The 20,010-nt window shown below is 49.0% G+C and overlaps 1 protein-coding gene across 1 annotated transcript in view; it reads right to left on the bottom strand.

Annotated features, from left to right (window-relative positions):
• INTS1 (integrator complex subunit 1) overlaps window positions 1-20,010 on the bottom strand; it is a 34,212-nt gene that overhangs the window by 11,880 nt on the left and 2,322 nt on the right. Inside the window, exons 5-34 of the mRNA XM_067550875.1 lie at window positions 19,120-19,279; window positions 18,498-18,603; window positions 18,004-18,190; window positions 17,710-17,855; window positions 17,241-17,382; window positions 16,675-16,851; window positions 16,094-16,202; window positions 15,298-15,418; window positions 14,397-14,474; window positions 13,675-13,832; window positions 12,922-13,018; window positions 12,432-12,523; window positions 11,997-12,057; window positions 11,507-11,704; window positions 11,046-11,175; window positions 10,561-10,740; window positions 10,321-10,470; window positions 9,251-9,430; window positions 8,934-9,038; window positions 7,736-7,903; window positions 7,498-7,609; window positions 6,062-6,220; window positions 4,549-4,695; window positions 4,052-4,150; window positions 3,488-3,612; window positions 2,571-2,825; window positions 1,728-1,887; window positions 826-966; window positions 213-393; window positions 7-130 (exon numbers count right to left, since the gene is read on the bottom strand). Coding sequence (XP_067406976.1) covers window positions 7-130; window positions 213-393; window positions 826-966; window positions 1,728-1,887; window positions 2,571-2,825; window positions 3,488-3,612; window positions 4,052-4,150; window positions 4,549-4,695; window positions 6,062-6,220; window positions 7,498-7,609; window positions 7,736-7,903; window positions 8,934-9,038; window positions 9,251-9,430; window positions 10,321-10,470; window positions 10,561-10,740; window positions 11,046-11,175; window positions 11,507-11,704; window positions 11,997-12,057; window positions 12,432-12,523; window positions 12,922-13,018; window positions 13,675-13,832; window positions 14,397-14,474; window positions 15,298-15,418; window positions 16,094-16,202; window positions 16,675-16,851; window positions 17,241-17,382; window positions 17,710-17,855; window positions 18,004-18,190; window positions 18,498-18,603; window positions 19,120-19,279 — 4,248 coding nt within the window. The remainder of the gene's footprint in view (window positions 1-6; window positions 131-212; window positions 394-825; window positions 967-1,727; window positions 1,888-2,570; window positions 2,826-3,487; window positions 3,613-4,051; window positions 4,151-4,548; window positions 4,696-6,061; window positions 6,221-7,497; window positions 7,610-7,735; window positions 7,904-8,933; window positions 9,039-9,250; window positions 9,431-10,320; window positions 10,471-10,560; window positions 10,741-11,045; window positions 11,176-11,506; window positions 11,705-11,996; window positions 12,058-12,431; window positions 12,524-12,921; window positions 13,019-13,674; window positions 13,833-14,396; window positions 14,475-15,297; window positions 15,419-16,093; window positions 16,203-16,674; window positions 16,852-17,240; window positions 17,383-17,709; window positions 17,856-18,003; window positions 18,191-18,497; window positions 18,604-19,119; window positions 19,280-20,010) is intronic.

The following is a 20,010-nucleotide window of genomic DNA, read 5'->3' as shown; positions in this document are numbered from 1 at the left end:
TCTTACCTTGTTCCAAGAGAACAGCAATTTTTGCTGGAGGTCTGGGCAACTGCTGATTACTTCAGGGTCCAGCATCTCCAGCCAGTCATTGAGAAGGCCTGAGGTGGGCCCTAGACGAGCAGCTTCATCACTAAGGAGAGCACAAAGCAAACATCAGTAACGGTGCCACAAAACCAGACAGAGCAACCAATACCAACCAGCCCAAGACTCACCTGCTGCTATCCAGCTCCTTCTTCACCGGCGCCTCCTCTTTCTCCTGGAGCAGCAGGGAGCTCACCACAGCAATTGGTCTCATGGCAGGAAACCTGGCTGTGGTCTCAATGGTAACCGAGAAGAGAACAGTCAGAAGCTCCTCCAGGTAAGGAGAGCGTGTTTCAATCAGACCTTGAAGGACTAGAAGAGGGAGAAAGAGACTTCTCTCAGAGGCTTTGGGAGGCAGCGAGGAGTTGGTGAACCAGATGATTGTCTTTCATGAAGCCGCTTAGTATTTTACTCTCTTAGAGTGAATCTCAGTAAGGGAGAGGGCAGTCTTGGAACTGCCTTCTTTATACACAAGTTATAGGCACGCTATTATTTACTATGGGGGCAGCACCCAGCAGCATGCTGTGCACCTCAGTTCCTGCCCCAACCAGCGTATAAACCAATATGACAGAATGCAATACAAGGAGACAGCAACCTTACGTGTCAGAATCCTTGATCCAGGAGAGCAAAGGCAGTCTCCCCAGCTCTGCACTCCCACCAAGCAGTGGAGCAAGCATGCACATCTCTGTTAAGTCATCAATACCAATGGCAGTTCCCCAAGGCAGGGCAGAAGGATGGATGTACCTTTGTTGATGAGTTCTGGCTCCACGTTACACTTCTCTCCAGATTTCAGGGTTGCAATGATGGCCCGTACAGTGGAGCTGATCATATCAGGATCCCGACGAAATGCCAGGGCTTCTGCTAGGTGCAGGAACCCACCTCGAACTGTAGGGAATCTCAGCATCAGTACCACGAAGGCGCACCAGTCATCTCCTTCTGTCATTCAGCCAGCCTTGCTGTGGCTTCTTTCATACAAACACTTCACATGACTCCTCTCTCCAAGAGCTTAACACTGGAAACCTGCACACTCTAGCACTTTCATTCCCATCCAAACTCCCCAACTGAGAGTGCTGGTGCCAGTATCACACGCACATATGGCTAGAAGACCTTATGGTCATCCCAAAGGCACTTAAGTCCAAACCTTAAGCTTGAGTTTTTGGCTATGCTCTCCAGATCCCTCTGCCTTGGAATATTGACCAGATGATGGACAGCAAAATAAACAATGGTGTGGGATTGTTTCACCTTGCCGTCTCTTGCCTGTGTTAAATCCAGGACACTACCTACACATCATCATCTCTGATTTCCACAGTCCTGAGATCTGCCCAACCCTTTACCCTGCTCTCTAAGAAGCCATCAGGTAATGAGTCTTCATCGCAAATCCTCCTAATGATTAAACATTTGGCTGTGTCCTGTCCCTATTAATGCCACTCTAACAACACATGGACATGAGGCCAATCTAACCTCCTCCTTTCTTTATCAGTCTTGAGCATTTCTATATGGCTCATCACACACAAACAATGACAACCCACCCCATTTCAGTCTCAGAAAGGGGGTGGAAAAACAGCTACATTGAACTCAGGATCAGGTTCTGATTTTGACCCTTCTCTGTCCTACTATGTCTACTCTGGGCTGCAGACTCTGCTTACCATCATTGATCCTATGCCTTGAAGAGTACTGCACAGCAAAGGACTTGAGCTGAGCACGCAGAGGTCCATCTTCCACAGCAGGATTCTCCAGCCACTGCAGCATCTGCATGAGGACTTTAAAGAAGAGCGAGGAGAAGGCTGTGTCCTGAGGTACGCAGCGCTGGGGAGAGAACACCAAAAGTGACAGGTGTGAAGCTAGGGAAGGAGTAGCTGAGTGGCCACATGGTGGTGAGTGTCTGTAGGAAGATGACAAGGCAATATCCCCTCTCCTCCAACCACGGCATGTATGGACACATACAACAGACAGGCTACTGGAACCCCAGCTCACTCAATGTCAGCTCTGTGGCCTATATCACCCCAGTGCAGGTCTGGAAGGACTCACTCACAAGAATGCAGAACAACTGCACAGATCTAGTCCAATGCCTTCCTTCAATCAATGATTATGTATAGGCCTCATCTACTCTAAATGAATGGACTTTGTTTACACCTACCCTCCCCATTGTTGTTTCTTACCCTTGGATGTATATATATACCTCCTATCTGATTTTTATTTCTTGTATCTGACGAAGTGGGTTGCAGCCCACGAAAGCTTATGCCTGCAGAAATTTGTTAATCTTTGAAGTGCTACAGGACCCTCGTTGTTTTCAGCATATCTCATAAGGTAAACCTCTCCCTGCTCTGAAGGCTATTCTAGGGTGTGGCTGTACTGCAGTTACCAGTCCCCAAGAACAAGGCTGCCAGTGCTAAAGGCTCTTGGTTTTCTAAGTGGTCTGAGCTTAACTGCTCCCTTCCCCTCTGCCCCCAACTCCATGCTAGACAGGAGCCTCCTCCCACGCGGCTCACCTGGTACTGGTACAGTTGACGCATCAGTGGACAGGAAATAAAGTGGTTTCGGTGCATGGCCATCACCAGAGATCCGCTATGCGGAGAGTTCATCAACGCTGCCACTGCCTGGAGCAGATGCACTGTAACCCCTGTCACCTGTGTGTTCCCTTGGCGGATGCAAGCCAATTCCTGACCCAGGGCCTGCTGTAACGCCAGGGAGATCGGGCGTGGGTTCGAATTCTGCCACCGGGGATCCGGATTCAGTGGGAACAGCTGACAGAATATTGAAAGACCACATGCTTGTATGAGAACTAACAAAGAAAAGGACCATTTGCACAGTAACAGCTATTGCATCAGGGGACTAGTTACATATGGTTGTTCCCTGACATGGAGAATCCACACTTGGCTCTGACAGCACACACTAGAGGGGACCGAAAAGTACCTGCTTTCCAAATACTTTAGGGACCTAGGGAGGAACAGGCAAAGCAGTGTCTATATAGATCAAATAAGACTACTGATGCTAATACCCTGCATTTACACAGCCACTATTGTCCAAGGACCCACAAGCACTTCACAAATATTTACAATTAAGCCTCAGAGGTAGGGTCACAGAGATAGGGAAACCGAGGCACAGAGCAGTTAAGTGACTTGCCCATAAAACTACTAACAGTGGCAAAACTGGATCTCAACCTCACACTCTAACCATAAGAGTTTTCCACCATTAACCCCATTATCTTTAGAACAGCATGGCCCCCACCATCCAAGGCTTATGGCTCACTTCCTTGATGCACTGTGAAAGCAGGTGTTCATCAAGCCAAGCATTTGAGTGTAGATGTTGGGTCTGGAAAAGGCACTGCAGCTGCGGGGACCAGGGATATAGAAGGGAGCAGCTGCAGACAAACCTATTCTCTAAATAACAGATGAAGTACCAATACCTGAAGAAACATGCCTGCCAGGTCATCCTCAGGACCCAGGACCCGGATCTGAGTCAAGGCCCGGATCCTACCCTGTCCTTGTGGGGTCTCAGGACTAGTTTTTGGCCTTGGAGTGTCTGCACTGTCTGCAGAGAGATAAAAGAAACACTGTTATAGGCAAGTGTCTCCAGTTAGGGCCCAAATGAAGAGATTTGGCCATTTTACAGACCCCAAACCAACAGAAAAGTAAATAGCAGCTTTTTCTCCTTAGACCAAACAAGAGGAGCTAAACAACATGAAGAAGAAATTGAGGGCAGAATTTGTTGTAATAAAATCCTCCAGAGAAACCAGAATTCTTTTCCTAGCCCAGGAGTGAAGCGGCAGGAGTTCTAGCTGGGGCTGGTGTCCACTGCTGGAGCTGTGTGCAGGAAAGGGACTGATTTCCTCTTTCACCCTGGGAGCAGGCTGAAAGACAACAAAGCAATTCACACTTGGAAAGACAGACTGGACCTGGGCCTGAGCCAGGCTGAAATGGAAGATTCATCAGTTTTTTGCTGTGAGTGATTAGTGTATGTTGTGCAATACCTCTGCGTGTTGGTAGGGAGGTGGTGAGCAGGGAGTGGAAGGTCTGCCCCCCCGTAGCTCCTCTCTCATGCTGAACCTCTACGAGATGAGCCATGTAATCTGAAAAAGGACAAAACATGAAGCTGACTATAAGATGCTACCATTTGCACAGCTCCCATTCTGGAGGGAATTTACACCCCCAATGCATTGTGAGTAAGCAGAAAAACCCCAGCAGGAACAAACCCTGTTTCTGAGACAGCCAGGAATCACCCCAAACAAGCCCCAATCTCTCAAAAGCCAAGCTAGAAAATGCTCCCCCCTTGGGAAACACACCCCAAGGGGACCCAGACAGGTGCTCAAGGATAGCAATGGCTGCCAAGATGGCCCTGACCCAGGTCGGGCTGCGCTATCTTAGATCCTCAAGGAAGCTGCCGGATGATTCAAGCTAAGAAAGGAGGTTTTAAACAGCAGGTCTAGAAAGAGACAGATTCCTAGACAGCCTAATCCTAAAATCTTACTCTTATCCATGATGTTCTGCTCCAGCGTCTGTGGGTCGTGGGATACTGCCTGATCCAGGTACTGCAGGAGTTTACTCATACTGGAGACTGGGATCCCAAAAGACTGAACAAAGAGAAGCAATTGCTGCGGTTCCAGATCCTGCAGTGCTGAAACACACACACATGCAGACATGGCCAATCAGAATCCTCAGGTTCCTGAGTTATTCCCATATGGGAGGACATGTTCGTTAGCAGATCCGTGTGGTTTTGGACATGCCATCCGTGATACCTTTACTAACAGGGCTGTCCAGGGCCTCAAGCCAACACTGACAGCTGCTTACAGCTTTTTCTTTGCCCTGTACAGAATCTGCACATATTTTCCTTCTTATTGCATCTTCCAGTTAATTCACTCAGTGGTTAATTTGATCCTCCATTTAATTTGATCAAAGCCTCAGGAACCAGATCATTTGTATTAAAAATAACTGCCACCCTCTCTGTTGATGGCTGTAGGCAGGAATTATTGAATAATTCAATCACTGGCTAGAGAGAGCTGTCATTATATTAGTAAGGAAGGGACAAAACCTTTGAATGCAAGGAAGAGGCAGCAATGAAGAGCCATGTGATGCTAAAAGGTGACTGCAGCTAAAAGCATTATCATGTGCTATGCACTCACCCGAGTGGTCATATGTATAATGTTATCAGCTGCTTAATTCAGTCAAAGGAATAGAAATTGATTTGGTTTAAATCAAAGGAACGCCCTCTAATTCCACATGCCTTGCCGCCTTTAAAGTAAACGGTAGGGCTCAATATTCAAGATGGTAGTACAGTCCTTCTAAGACTTTAGAGGTGGAACAGTTCCCCAGTTTGTTACAAATGCCAATCAGCACAAGACAGGCATGGACAGAACTCAGAGGTAAGCAGAAACAACAGCCTGCATTGTGCCAGGGGGCTTGATGTTGGAGTAGAGCTGCCTTAGATGGCTCTCCCTTCCGCCCTCCATTGAATGTTGCTGTTTATTCACCTTCCACTTGGATTAAACTGCTGGGGCCTGATGGATCATCTAGTCAGCCACAGTACTTAAATGCTTTCTACTAATCCCCATATGCCAGTGCACCCCACCCCAGAAGAGAAACAGATTGTATATAGGCAACACAGACTAGCAGTAAGCGGTAAGTGAAGAGTACACACACATCCCCACCTGGACTAGCCCAAAGTCCCTACGTCTCTATTTGAAGGCAACAGAAGCCCTTTAGAAAACAGCCTAGTGAAGCAAGGCAAGAGGCCTGTGCTTGGATGCTTGGAGCCCCACTGCTGCAAAGAAATAAATCAATATCTGCTAACAACTGGAGGACACTCCCCTTTAATTCTGAGCGTTCCACTCATCTCTTGGCCCCCCACCAGTATCTACAGAATCTATGGGATGAAGGTGGTTGAGACCTCAAAAGATCCAGGCTAGTTTTTCAATGCAGCATTTCCAAATCCTTCATCAGCTTTGACAATCCAACCCCCAGCACGTCCCCTGGACCCCACTCACCTGCATCCACTAGGCGAGGGACCTCAGAGCGGATCATGCGCAGCTTCAGCCAGTCAGGAAGCAGCAGGGCCTCCTCTGAAGTGTCAACAAGAAAGGCAGTGGGGAGAGGCTTCTTTTCTGGAAACCAAATGTCCAGCAAGGCGCAAAAGTCACCTTCCCCTGTAAACCAGAACAGTTACACAAGTTATTCCACATGCACCTTATACACGCTGATATATCCCACGCTACTCAGCATAAACCAGGTCACTTCCTTGCTAAGAAGCTGCGAACAACCATTCTGCTTCAGCAACGGAAGACAAGTTTAAATGATAAGAGGGAACATGAGCCACATGCCAAACGGCCTGACTCTCACACTACACTGGGGGAGAGAATTCCCATCAGTATTGTTTAAAATTGGGTGCTACTGATAAAAAACAATGTTTGAACATAACCTGCTGAACTGAGCAATGGATTTTAAATGTTCCCAACAGTTCCTACGATATTTTGTGTTATTTGTTGAGCACAGACAAGGTACTTAAAGCAATTGGAGAGAAAAGTAACATGTACATCTCTGTAACTTTAACAGGCTCGCAACATATCCAACAAAAGATGAATTTGTAAGCCCCACGCTCCCTTCCCCGTACTCCTCCTCCACTGGTTGCGGCTCTGAATTGTTGTCTAGTCTAGTATTTAGAATGCAAGCTCTTTGTGGCAGAGACATGCCTTGTTTGTGAGGTACCTAGCACACTGCTGGGCACTCCAGTTATAACAAACAGCAACACTGAAGAATATAGGCATTCGTGGCCCCAAAAAAGCTTACAGGCAAAGAGACAGGAGGGGAGAAAGGTGTGACGCACTGGGACTAAAGCCCAGATAACTTTCAAAGGCCCAAAGGGGGAGTTAGTCAATGGTAATTGGGCACCTTCCTCCCCCTCTGTGCCTTTCAAAGTTCCCACAACATTTGGAGTGGCTAAAAGCACCCAGATGGGAGGAGGAGAGGACAATGAATAGATCATCATAGCTGGCATAACCGGCAGAGTGGAGGGGAAGTGGCAAAAAACAAGAAGAGAGGCACCCTCTACGTCACACTCCTGAGTCCATGCTCCTCGATTTCACTGCAAGGAGTGGCATGCAAGTTATTTCCCCACATATGTCACACAGCCAGGTATTAGATGTGTCTAGTAAAGATGTAAACGCCATAAGCAGAATTTTGAACAGAGGTGTTTTGTTATGGCCTTTGCTACAGACAGCTAGGAGCTGAGGACACTGCAGAGGGTATCAAGCAATATCAGGGATGCCTCATAAGAAGGCAGCTTCTCAAGTGTCCTGGTTTCCTGAGCAGTGCAGGGTGAGGACCCAATTGCCTCTTTCTCCAAGACAGTGGAGGCTGGAGGAAGTGGTTACCTCCATGACTCAGAGCAGCGACTCGTGATTCAGTTTCAGTGCACATTACTAACCTTGAGGGGGTCCCAGTGTCAGCAGAATGACCATCGCATGGACCACAAGGATGTGCATAGTGGCTGTTTCCCCACTAGTCCAGCGAAGGAACACCTGATCTTGGGATTCAGACTGCAGGAGAGGAAAGCAAAATGAGTGACCATGAAAGAGAGCACAGAAATATGAATGCTATGAGAGAGAGACAGACAGACAGCTGGAGGAGAGAAGGACCCAGAGAGGATGGAGGAAGATGCTTACCCAGCTGTATACCTCCTCGCCTTCCTTGCTCTGGCGCATGCGCTTAACATAGCGAGAAAAGATGGAGAGCAGAGCAACCAGCACTGCCTCTGACTCAGCACCGTAGGAGAGTTTGGAGAAGAGGTGAGACATGATGGTGGAGCGTTCCACTATGAGCCTGGCCACATCCTGCAGGGAGAAGAGACCTGTGAAAATGTGCATGCTGTCTCATACAGGCACTCCTGCTTCACTCCATAGCCTCCTCCAACTTTTCTGCTGGAAAAGCTATTTGTCCACCTGGTCCTGCCCTGGATCAGTCCACTCGTCCATCTTATCACATAAGGGCCACAGGAATGTTAAAAATGGAACTGCAATCTTTGACAATGCCCCCTCTGCTATGGCATATCCCAATTTCCATACACCCTAAAGCACAGGGAGGGTTACCAGGTTTAAGTCAGGTGGAAGGTTTGTTATTGTTGTTAGAAGACTCGGAGATCCCATCAGTTTTGTTAAATGAAGTTATGATTGTTATTAAAAGACACATGGGCTAGCACAGAGAGAGCATGGAGACCAGCCCGCATGACTGCCTAGGAGGCCGTTAGCAAGCACAGATGCAAAGAACAATTCACTGGATTCTCCATGGGATCCATGTACCTATCACTAAAGCACCAAAGTAGCATAGAACTCCCAGGAAAGCAAGAAAGTGCTGGCAAAGCACCCTGTAAAATCTGTGAACAATGAAAGATGCCAACTACCCAAGATGGCTCAAAGGACATTTTAAAGAATTCAGAACTCCTGCTTTGGTTACTAGAAAATGTGGCTGACTTATCATGGTTATTATGGCCCACTCCCGACTTCCCAATATTTATGATATACCTAGGGCTGCAGGTTTAACTATTAATGGCACACACTCTCCAGCTGGATTCAGAGACTGTGCTCTCTATCAGGGCTGGGATTTTATCTTGGAACCAATCTGTAGTCTCAAATTCACTGACCTATTGAAGCTGGCTACTCACATCCCTAATCAAAAAGTTGTGCTGTCTAGCTTCCAATGTGAGAGACACAAAAGAAATAAGAGACCTCCGCAGGTGGCTTGTAAACTCATTAACAGGTGGCTAAGTTTGTACAGCAAGTCGCCAGGTCAGTTACAACAGATCTGTAAGTTACAAGCCTGTGGTCATTACAGGGCAGAAAGGCTGAACTCAATCCCTTCTCTCACCAGAGAAAGGTCATTGTGCTGCCCCTGGTCCTCTACGGGGGCGTGCTGGGAAAGGTACACCAAGTAAGCACTGATGGTCTGAGGATCGGTCTCCATGTGGATGGCCTGGAACGAGAAGTTTTCCCATTAGAGATCATTAGACAATGGCAACAAGCTCTAACAAGTCAGGGAACACCCCTTATCCCAATATATACACACATGCCTTTGGTTCAGTTTAGCATCAATAGGGCAGAGAACACTCTGCCTTCAGAGCAGGCCATTCCTACCCCTGTGCCCCCTCCCCGGCAATACCTCCAGCTGCTCTTAGTCACCTTTACCTGTTGCAAGGCAAGAGATGTAGTTGCCCTAACACTGTCAAACAACGGCAACCTCGGCAGGTCTCTTAGCAGCCATTGGTATCCCTGCAGGAGTTCAGAGTCACCAGAATCTTCCTCCATAGGGTGATCTTTTTCCTCTCCATCACGCAATCCCCCTTCTGACAGCACCAAGGACAGCCCCTACAGGGAGAGATACAATGGGTCAGCATTTTCACACTGAGCCATAAACCAAGAACCCCACAATGGAAACAGAGCTTCAAACTCCATCCACTAACAATCGAAGGTGATGTGTATGCACCGCGGAAAGACACGTGGACTCTGGGTCACTGGGACTGGCCATTTGTGTTTTAGCAGCAGCCAAAAGAACGCTCTACTTAACAATTACCCTAGGGGAGATCTCAGACTATTGTATACAATCATAACAATCAACATGCAACATAAGGGAGAGAGCCTTGCTCTACTGTCCTCATGGCACTATGTTTGTTCAGAGAGGTCTGCAGCCAAAAGCAGTTTCCCTATTTACAGTCCATTGGGTTTATCCCAAGGACAGCAATTGACGATGATTATCCCGAGAGCCCCAGAATCTGCCATCTAGATTCTGAGCACATGGGATCTGCAATTTAAACCCAGCTTAAGTGAACATACTCAAAGGACATAAAAAGAGAAGTCCACTGCAAAACAGAGGTGGTGTCTCAACAGCAAAGGGCAACAAACAACTTGGCACATTCAGGGAGACCTCGAGATAGGCTACCCAGCAAGGGTGGCCTCCAATACATTTCCCTGAATTCGACCTAGACAATCTGCATGCTTGGAAGGACAGGGCTCTGCAGCCCTGCTCGAGCAAAGGGGACAGCAAAGAGAAAGTGTCATTCGTGACATCCAGGAAACAGGAGGGAAGAGTTAAAACAGACAAGGAGGAGGGAGCAAGGCTCTTGCCTTTAGCCAAAGGGCAGCATGCAGAAAATGAGGAACAAAAGCCTCATTAAAAAGCCTCCCCGAGCCCGAGTGCTGTCTGAAGCCACCCTGCCCATCATTCCTGGCAAACCCAGTCAGTTACTTTCTGTTCTTACCTTCATAGCCAGCACTCGGGAGGCCACCTGAGAGGAACTGAGGCGCCGCAGGAAATAGTCCAGCACCTCACATGTGGTCTGCTCATCAGCTCCGGGGCCCAAGAGCAAGTCCTGCAGGCGCCCAAGCAGCTGCCTCTGCTTCTGCTGTCTCTGGAGAGAGAAGGTGTCCCCCCAGTGAGATCATATCACAACCAGGCCACACATAAATACCCTAAACAACCAACGCAGACGGCCACTTACCTGGCGTTTCTTGGCACGCTGCTCTTTACTTTCTCCCTCATCCTCTTCCTCACCCGAGGCAGATTCATCAGCAGCATCATGCAGCAGGAACTCACAGAGGCATTGCACCGGAAGAACATCCAAGGAGCCCTCACTGGACTGAACCAGGTCTGCTAGCCATGGCATTGATTGGGACGAGGCCTAGGGAACAGGACAGCTACAATGAAGGGCTGGAAGAACCAAGATCCCCTGCACGTTTACCATTGCACTGACTGGTGAGGGTCTCCCATTAGTTCTCAAGCAGCAGAAGGCAACCCCCTGCAGAAGAGAGAAATACGCCACTTTTCTCTGCATCTGACTCACCTCCTGCTCTCTCTCCCCCCAGGTCCCATAAACCCAGGCTTTGGGTCTCTGCGTTACTGGGATACCTCCCTGTAGCAGCTCTCATGCTTCCTCCAACCTACAGAGAGGCCAATTCCAGTCTCCCAGATCCTCAGGAAACCCACCTGCCTCTGAATGATGTTGAGTAGAAAGTCTGGGTGGCGGCTGCGGCACAAGAGGTGTCCTAAGCGTAGGGACTGATTTAGGCTTTTCACCTGCTCCAGGACAAGCGGTGGAGGTCTGCGTGGAGGGCCCCTACCAGAGAAACAAGGCCTTACACACTGCTAATCCCACCCTCCCGAAGATACAGACATGCACTGACTCAACAGTAAATAAAAGCCACACATGGCAGAAAAGGGATAGGAAGCAATCCAAATGGAGTGGGCACATCTCATTTGCTCTACATGGCCACCGAATCCTCTCTCCCCTCAGCCAGTCACCACTACCCGCCCTTCACCCACTTGAAAGCCTCTGCCCTGGGCTCTTTTCCTCCCGGGGAGATCTTCAACCTCCTTTCTCCCTGCCTGAGGGTTCCAGTACCGCGGTGGGATTCCCTGATCGTAGCAGAGTGCAGAAGACTACTCACTGGGGGTCCAGACTGGTGAGCTGGGACAGCAAGAGGCTGCTGCTCTCTGTAATAGTCTGTTTTGTAGACGCAGCAGCCAGATGACCCTCAAATGCGAGAATCTCCTGCTTTTCCCGCTGGGATATTTGGAGCTCACGGTTAATCATTTCTGAGCGGGTCTCCTCATCCGTCAGGGTGCAGGGAGGATAGGAGTAATTACTTGGAAGAAGAGGCACAAAATTATTTGACCTTCTGTGCTATGAATTCTGCACTGAGCAAAGTCAAAATTCCACAATGTTCTTGGCATTTTGGGGTCAGACAGCAAGAAAATAGTAAAGGACCTTCCAAACGTGCATGGAAAGCCAAGCTCTTTCCAACAAGCCATGTCACATGCATCCCTTGCTCTCACAGAGCCTGGCCTCACTGTCATTTAGTGACAGCTGAGGGAGGGGTCTCCACTCTTTCTAGGCTCAGGAGTGGGATGAAACTGAAAAAGCTGAATAAGACTCACTTAGTCATGACCATTTCCATGAGCATCTTTAGCGTGGGATACTCCTCCCAGGCAGCCAACCCTGCAGTAGGAGAAAAGGGCAGTCATGGGACTGGACACTAAGTCAGGACATTTGCCTAGATGTGTGTGCACTGAGCATATCACACTCCCTCCCCATTCCCCCCATACAGAGTGCACTCCTCCACACACACACACAAACAGAACAGTCCCAACTAGTCCCCCTGCTCACACTATGCTCCACTCGCCATCTGGTCCAAATTCCTACTAGACATCCTCCGCACCCGGCCCACAGAGCTCTGCTTACACAGTGCCTATGCATCAACGTGGAGTCATGCAACAAGAAAATCTAGCCATCTTCGTGTGCATCTACAGCAGAGCCCTCTCCTGTGACACACTTCAGCTGTGCTGGTGCTCTGAGAAGTGCTCATAACTCACCAATGTTTTCAGGGTTGAATGCGGCCACTACAAGGAGGAGAGGCCAAGCCTTCCAGTAAAGGGTAGAGATGGCTAGATTTGGAGGCTGATACCTGAAAAAGCCATTGACAGAACCATGTTATTTGTATCCAAAGTTCCCTCTTCTAAACACTAGACACATTGCTTCTCTGCTTGTTTTCATTGTTTGCATTCAGCATTGTCAGAGTCCTGCAGATCTATCAGGTGAGTGCACACAGAGACCTAGAAGGATCAGCAGCAAATACCAATACAGGCATAAAGCTCAGAGCTTCTCCAGAGGGAAGTCCCTACCGAGCTCTTTCACTGGGAATCAGCTCCAGCGTACAGATCTCATCCTCTGCTCCCAAGGAATTCCCATCAGATCAAGAGATTATTATAAGCTTACTCAAGGGAAGCATGCCAGTACTCTCGGACACAAGGTGACCAGGGGCTAGAACACTGCAACTAGGAGTTTCACATCTACAAGCCTTACCCTGGGGGCAGCTGGATGTTCTCCGGATGGTGGTAAGTGCATAGATTTAAGACTGCATCAATCAGTTGGATTCTTTCCACCCTCAGGACCTCTACATCTGAAGCAGCAAAAGAACAAACAGGTTACAGACATGGGTAGTTGGCTGACAGTTCTTTAGGAAACATGCTAATAAGCTGTACTGAAAGTCTAGATTCTAGCATCACAGGCTTTGTTCGTATCACATGGTTTTAGAAATGCTTTAGTTAAAATGAGTGGTTAAGATATAGATATGCAGGACCTAAGTTTAACTATATAAACTGGGGTCCAAGAAGAAATTATTTGGAGCCTAACTCTGAGAGAAGGCCTAAGATCAAAGCTGCCAGAACTTGATATCCTGAATGTCCATTCCATGCAGAAGCCGAAGCTGGACCTCCAGACAATCCAATTCCAACTGACCATCAGGAAGAGGTTGCCTGCTTTATCAGGAGTGGAGAGCATTGTATGCTTAGCATGTGTATGCTGTTAATCAATTGCTAATAAATTCAAGTTAAGGATATTACTGTGTAACGGCTCTTTCACTGAGAAAAGGTCCTGCCAACCTGCAGAGGGTTATGCCCCGAGCCCACGGAAGGGTAGGGTGGATGCCCTAGACTGTGCGGGTAATAAGACCCATGTGGAGAGGGCACAGGAGTGCAACAGGCTGCCTGCTCTCAATAGGGCAAGAAGTGCTACCTCACCAAACCATTTTCACACAACCCTGCAGAGCACGCCTACCGTCTGCCTGCACAGCCGCTGCCCGCTTCACCAAGTGGTCAGCAAGCTCCATGGCATCCGCAGGGCCGAGGGGAAGATCCCGTGACAAACCAATGACAAGGATCCGCATGAGCGTGTCTTCAAGGATAGGCACCTCAGAGCAGAGGCGGAGGAAGAAGCTGGGAAGGAGAAATAAAGAGAAGGCAGTGATACCACTGCCCAAAGAAAGGGGAACGTTTCCTGAACGCAGCCTGGAGCTGGGCTAGCATTGCTTGGACATAGAACCAGTGTGGGCAGAGGAGAGCCATGCTAGCCCACATTAATGCTGAGGAAAACGGCTGCAGCCCCTCGTTTAGGCACACATGAAAACAAGCCCCCTTCCAGAACACGGTTTGGTTTGCCCCCTAAAATTGAACTTTACAGACTCAGGCCGGCAGGCTTCAGCTCCCCAGAGGACACCAGCACTATGCACAGTGCAGGGCCATTCTCTCTGCAGTTACAGCAACAACTCCTCTGGGGATGGTGAAGGAGAAGAGGGCAGGTAGAGACTGGAGAAATCCCATCTTCTGAGAGTACTGACACAGACAATGAAAACCTAAGCAGAGCAGATGTCTCCAAGACAAATGTAGAAAACATCCTTATGGAGAGTTTAGTTAAACATCAGAAATGTCTGATTTCTCCTCTCCTTGCTGCCACAGCTCTGCCCATGGAACCCCGATCTGAAGCAGGGTACAAGCACTTACTTGCGGTCACTCTCAGGAGGCCAGTTGTCCCATTTGTAGTAGGTCTCTGGCTGCTCTGTGAACAGCACCTTGTGGAGACTGCAGAAAGAAACAATAAAAAAGGGGAGAACCATCTTTGCAACCCAGTGTATCTTCCCACTGAGGTGTGAATTGAGAGGTGATGGATGGGGAGCCCTGGAGACTGGAGTGCAATACAATCCTCAAGAGACTAAGATACAGGCAGCAGTCCGGGGAGCTTCCCCACACTGCTAACATGCCCCAACCCTGGTCTGGAAGGATTCCCTGCTCCAGCAAGAGGTAAGTTCTACCAAGACTAACCAAGGAAACAGTTAGTACCAATTGCAGTGGTGATGGGCGCTGTGATGTGCACTGTCTACAGTACTTCCAAGGAGATCAACAGCCATCAGGTGGGAACAGATTTCAGGTATTACTGACCCCGGCTTGATCTGACCGATCTTTTGGTCTCATTACCAACGCCTCAAACCATCTAATCCCCTGTAGTATACTCTTGTCTCCAAGGACAGAAAGTCTCTGAGACAGCGCTCTAGCTGGTCTCCATTCTGTACAAGAACTTCACTATCTAGGGACCTTGCCCTCCATCATCAGATCAGATCAAAAAACAGAATCCTAAGGGGCTGCTTCTTTCACAGCATACTTGGAATGGCAATATTATGGAAATACAGTCAGGAGCCTTCTGCATTAACGTGTGTTACAGGGGCGCATGTGAGATCCTGAAGGGAAAGCAAATCCATCTCCCTACCACTACGGGAAGAGCGTTCCTGCTGCTTGGCTGCTATGGGAGAGGCACTCCACTCGCCCGCAGGGGCACATGCACTGTCTCTATGTAGCATGTTTAGTAGAGTCAGCGATGGGAACCCCTCCATTCAACTGAACATCATACCAGTGCACATAGTCCTTAGGAGCCAGCTTGCTGATAGATGGAACAACCGTGTGAAGCCACCAGACAGCATCTCGCTGGATGGCAGCAATCTGGTTCTGGAAGGATCGTAGCACCTCCAAGTCTGAAACAGACACACTCAGGTTAGGAGCTCTGCATGTAGTTCACAGCCCTCGGGACGCTGGGGTGTGGCTGTTATGAACAGCGATTTCACAAGCACATGGCACGAGGGAGTCAGCAATAACTAACCCGGAGAGAAGTCCAGGACACTAGCCCAGCTAGCTGTCAGCACCCACCACTAACAGCACACGCATCTGCTAGCAGAGGGATACTGCTCTTGGGGATTAGACTAAACCCTGGGACATTTCAGAGGAAATGCAATGCTGTGACAAGGATAGGCACAGGCAGCACCTTTCCTGTTAGCCCAAATAGTTGGCTCTAAGGAATTTTATAATTTTCATAGCTGCTCCATCCTACAAAAGCCAGGTTTCTGAGCTGCCCATCCCCCTTCGTCATCCTTTTCCCCACCTGGTGCAGGTCATCCAGCCACTGTTTTCTATGACTATTACAAGCACCTCTGCTCTGGGCGATTCCCAATGGTGACTGTGCATCCAGCTGCTAGATTTATTGACTATGATGTTACCCACCATCCCCCAACTCCTCCAGCCAAGATCTAGGGGTCCTCTCCTACACCCAGCCTCACTACTCCCAGCTGCAACGTTCCCCCGATGTCAGCACTTCTGAATGTTCTCTACACCACAGCCCCCGTCTTCAAAGGAATCCAAGTTAGAAGGCTTACTCTTTTTCTCTCCTTTGTCCCATGCAATCCCAGCCTCCTTCACCTGGGCTGTGATGCCGAGCATCATGGAGACAGCCAGCAGGTCAGTTATGTGGATGACAAACCGCTCCTACGAACAGATCCCAATGGTCAGTGATATCCCAGCTGCACCCTGGGGATGAATGCCCACCATCCAAATGTGCACCCGCTGCCAGAGATGCCTGTAAAATCATGCAGGGTGGAGAGGCAATGCAGGGATGCCAGTGAGGGGTTAATGGGACAGGAGCCAGGAAGGAGGGCTCATAACTCCAGACAGTGAGGACAGGGAATAGCAACTGGAAAACATAGCCACTGAACTACAAAGAGCAATAGCCAAGCCATACGAACGAGGAGGAAAGGGGATGACGCATGTCCACCTGAGCAGTGTCACAGGGGAAATAAGGAAGAGAGCAGATAAGCCACGTAGAATAGAAGGGAAAGCAAGAGAGCACTGCACAGAGGGGTCAAGCCACCATAGAAGGGAGAATGTCACAGAGTCCCTCAGGACACCAGCTGGAGTGCTGGAATGGGAGGAAAGGTGGTACGGCAAGATGAGGTGGTACCTTGAATTCCATGTCTGTATACTGGGCCTCCTTCCGCTCCTGCATGAGCCCCAAGCAGAAAGCCTGGAAGTTGATCTCATGTTTCGTCTGTTTGATAATCTCTCGCAGCAGCGCCCGCGAAGCTCGTATGTAATCGTCCTTATTAGTCAGCAGATCCTGGAACACCATTGCCAGGAACTAATGCCACAAGAGAGAAGCCCTTTAGCACCCAATATTCAGCACCAACATCCATTGACAGAGACTAGACACCCTGAGTCCCAGCTGGTGTTATCACCATACCAAGGCCAGAATGAATTCACTGGGGAGCACTAATGGGAGAGCCTCAGTCAGGGAAGACAACAGCACCACTGATTACAAAGCCACATATCCAAAGGGTTTGGGAGTCTGACAACGCCTGTGCACATTTTTTTCAGCAAACACTGTACACAGGTTCCAAACAGGAAACCATCAAGGAAATACCTGTGCAGTCAGGGAGATTCCATTAAAATAAAGATCCAGTTCAGCCACTCTCTCACCCAGGCATGTACTGATCACCCACAGAACTCCTGCAAGGCCGCTGTCCCTACCTTTGGCGCTAGCTCAGAGCTGTGCTGTAGCACTGTGTAGAGAATCTGCATGTTGTTGGGGTTTCTCGCATTTGAAAGTTCATTGAAAATCACAAACTTGACCATGGTGCCCAGGTTGTCCCTGTGAGCATTTAGCAGCTCCCTGCAAGCGGAATCCAGAGTTAGCAGAGCATCCCATGGACCGGGGCTTTCTTACTGCTGGGCACACAGTTCTAGTCTCACAGTTCACATAACAAACACAGCATGATAAGAAGGGAAGACACTGCGTCCCTCCAGCAGCGAGAAAAGATTGTCTGCCAATCAATCACTCGGTGACACTCAGAACTCCTCATGCCCTCAAGAGGGGATTCTAAGAGACTACATTCAACCAGCCCTCCCTTCCAGTTCTTTAAACAGAAGCTGGGCCCCTTTGCAAACATGCATAGTGTACCACATTCAGACTGTCATATGCTCCCATTAACCTGCTTACCTGACACACAGCATGTAATGGTTGAGAAGGACTTTGGGTTTGAGACGGATTTTGATCAGGTTGGAAATGACTTCCATGTCCTCAGAGCCATGAGTGTTGCAGTTCATACAGACTGACATTAGCAAGTCCTGGGCTGGTCTGGTCAGCTACAAAGTAAGCCCAGAAAGAATCAACAACCAACCACTATCAAACATCCAAGTCAGAAATTCCTGGTCCTTCTGGCCTGGCCTCCACACTAGTTCCAGTGTAATGACAACCCCAATGGTCAGGAGAAGACGACTCCAACACTCTTACCTTTGGGTTCTGCAACCACATCTCAAGCCTCTGAACAGCCATCAGCCGGACCTCTTTATAGCCACAAGTAGCTGTCAGCAGACGAAGGAGGTTCCTGGAGACGTTATCCATTGGCTGGCGCCGGTTGAGCTGGTCCCGCAGCATGTCTAAGACATACTCTTCCACGCTCTCAGCGAGGTCATCATATCTAAAGCACAATAATCCCACATTTGCTCACTTCCACACTCCTCCTTTACTCAATATCTCCTGAAACACCTCCCTCACATAACCAAAGCCTGGAGAGTACAGGCCACTCAACCTCATGGACAACAATCATTCCGACATCACTGAGCAGTATTTGGGGGAGACCGTCTCTCTGGGATGTACCATGGAAGAGCTGGTTGGAGGAAGCTCCAAGCTATAAGCTTTGTGAAAGTGGTTTCGGGTTAAGAAGTCAGCACAGAGAGCAGCAGTGCCAAAAGGCTCTGTGATTGGGGAGGAAAGGGGCACTGCACCTGGGCATAAGCTGTCCCTCCTGCTCAGGACTCATCTTCTCCTCTGCAATCAGCAGCTCGCTCTGGCTGTCTTCCTCCTCTGCCATGGCAGGGTGGGGGCTGCTCCCTACAGATAGACCAACACACAATCACAAACGGATGTAACAACTCCTCGGCAACGCCCCTTCCAAGAGACCTTTCACCAGTACTGAGGGATTTCGCTTTGTGCAGTTCCCCCACAACAGCCTCCTTCCCAGAAGTCTTCTTCCCAGTGCCCCTCCACCAGTGTTCAGCCAGACCTTGTCACTGCTTCCCTCACAATCTTCTAGGGGGATTGTTCAGTGCATTGTAGTACTTAGAAGACCATCAAATCCCATCCATTTCCTCCTCAAAAGTGATCTTCACACCAGTCAGCCCCTGTGGTCCTCACATCTCTCCAGGGGAGGGGCGGACACCAGAGTGCAATGCAAGGTGCCCCATTTCACCAAATAGGAGCGTGCTGCCTCAGCAGTGACTCCAATCCATGCAAGCCCTAAGTGGGATCCCCTCTGAGGAGCTGGTTTTAGACCATCAGGCTAAAAATATCTCTAGCTCCCAAACTCTCCTTAACCACTCCAGCTACACTCCCCAAGTACCTCCTTACCAGCACTCAGGTCACCTCCACTGCGTCCAACTTCCCCATGTAGCAGCATGCTCTTCGGGGGCATCTTTGTGCTGAAGGCTGTCTGGATGTTATCCACAAATGTCTTGCAGTGAGGGCTGTCCACCCAGATGCGCTCTCCAAGTGAGTCCTCAATGTAAACCTGCCAGGGACCAAGAAGCAGAGTATAAATGTAAGCCATGCTAAAATCTATCAATCTTTGGTACTTATACGGCCCGATCACTGAGATATTTGAGTGCCTCACAATCTTTCATATATTTATCCTTTCCACACCTTTGTGGGGTAGGGCAGGGCTATTATCCTCATTGCATGATGGGGAACTGAAGCACAGAGAGACTTGCCCAAGGTCACACATCTTCTGAACCCCAGGCTACTATAAATCCTTAATTCCCTTAAACTGGGGGTCTCTCCCACTTTCATAACTAGATCACACCAAAATATGTAAGTCAGTTACAGTCTCTGAACTAACAGCTGGCGCTGTAGTTCAAGCAGCAGAGTCTTGTGCTTTTAGACCCAGAGATATCGGTTCAAGCCCCACAGACAAACAAGCTAGGAACACCACTGCACAAGGATGGGCAATCAGGGGAGGCAGCATATCTCAGAAGGGAGAAGAGGAACACTAGAGAGAGGCAAAGGAGGCAGCAGTGTCTCAATGTTGAATAAAAGCCTAGCTGCAAACCTTCGTTTGAGGAACACTGTCTTCATCTCCCATAACCTCCCAACACAGCCCAAGGCCCTGATGCATGTCTGCCCCCACTTCACATAGCAACCTCATTTCCCATCTCCCTACAGCAACAACACATCCTCTCCTCTACAGTATCACAGGGCGCCACAATCCTCTCTCTGTAGTAGAAACAAGCCCCCTGCTCCTCT

The sequence above is a fragment of the Emydura macquarii genome, unplaced genomic scaffold (assembly GCF_026122565.2).
Source record: "Emydura macquarii macquarii isolate MOO-44397 ecotype Brisbane River unplaced genomic scaffold, CSIRO-AGI_Emac_v2 contig_1348, whole genome shotgun sequence".
In the NCBI taxonomy this organism is placed as follows: domain Eukaryota; kingdom Metazoa; phylum Chordata; order Testudines; family Chelidae; genus Emydura; species Emydura macquarii.
The sequence above is the reverse complement of the archived record's forward strand: the minus strand, read 5'-3'. Positions and strand labels throughout refer to the sequence as shown.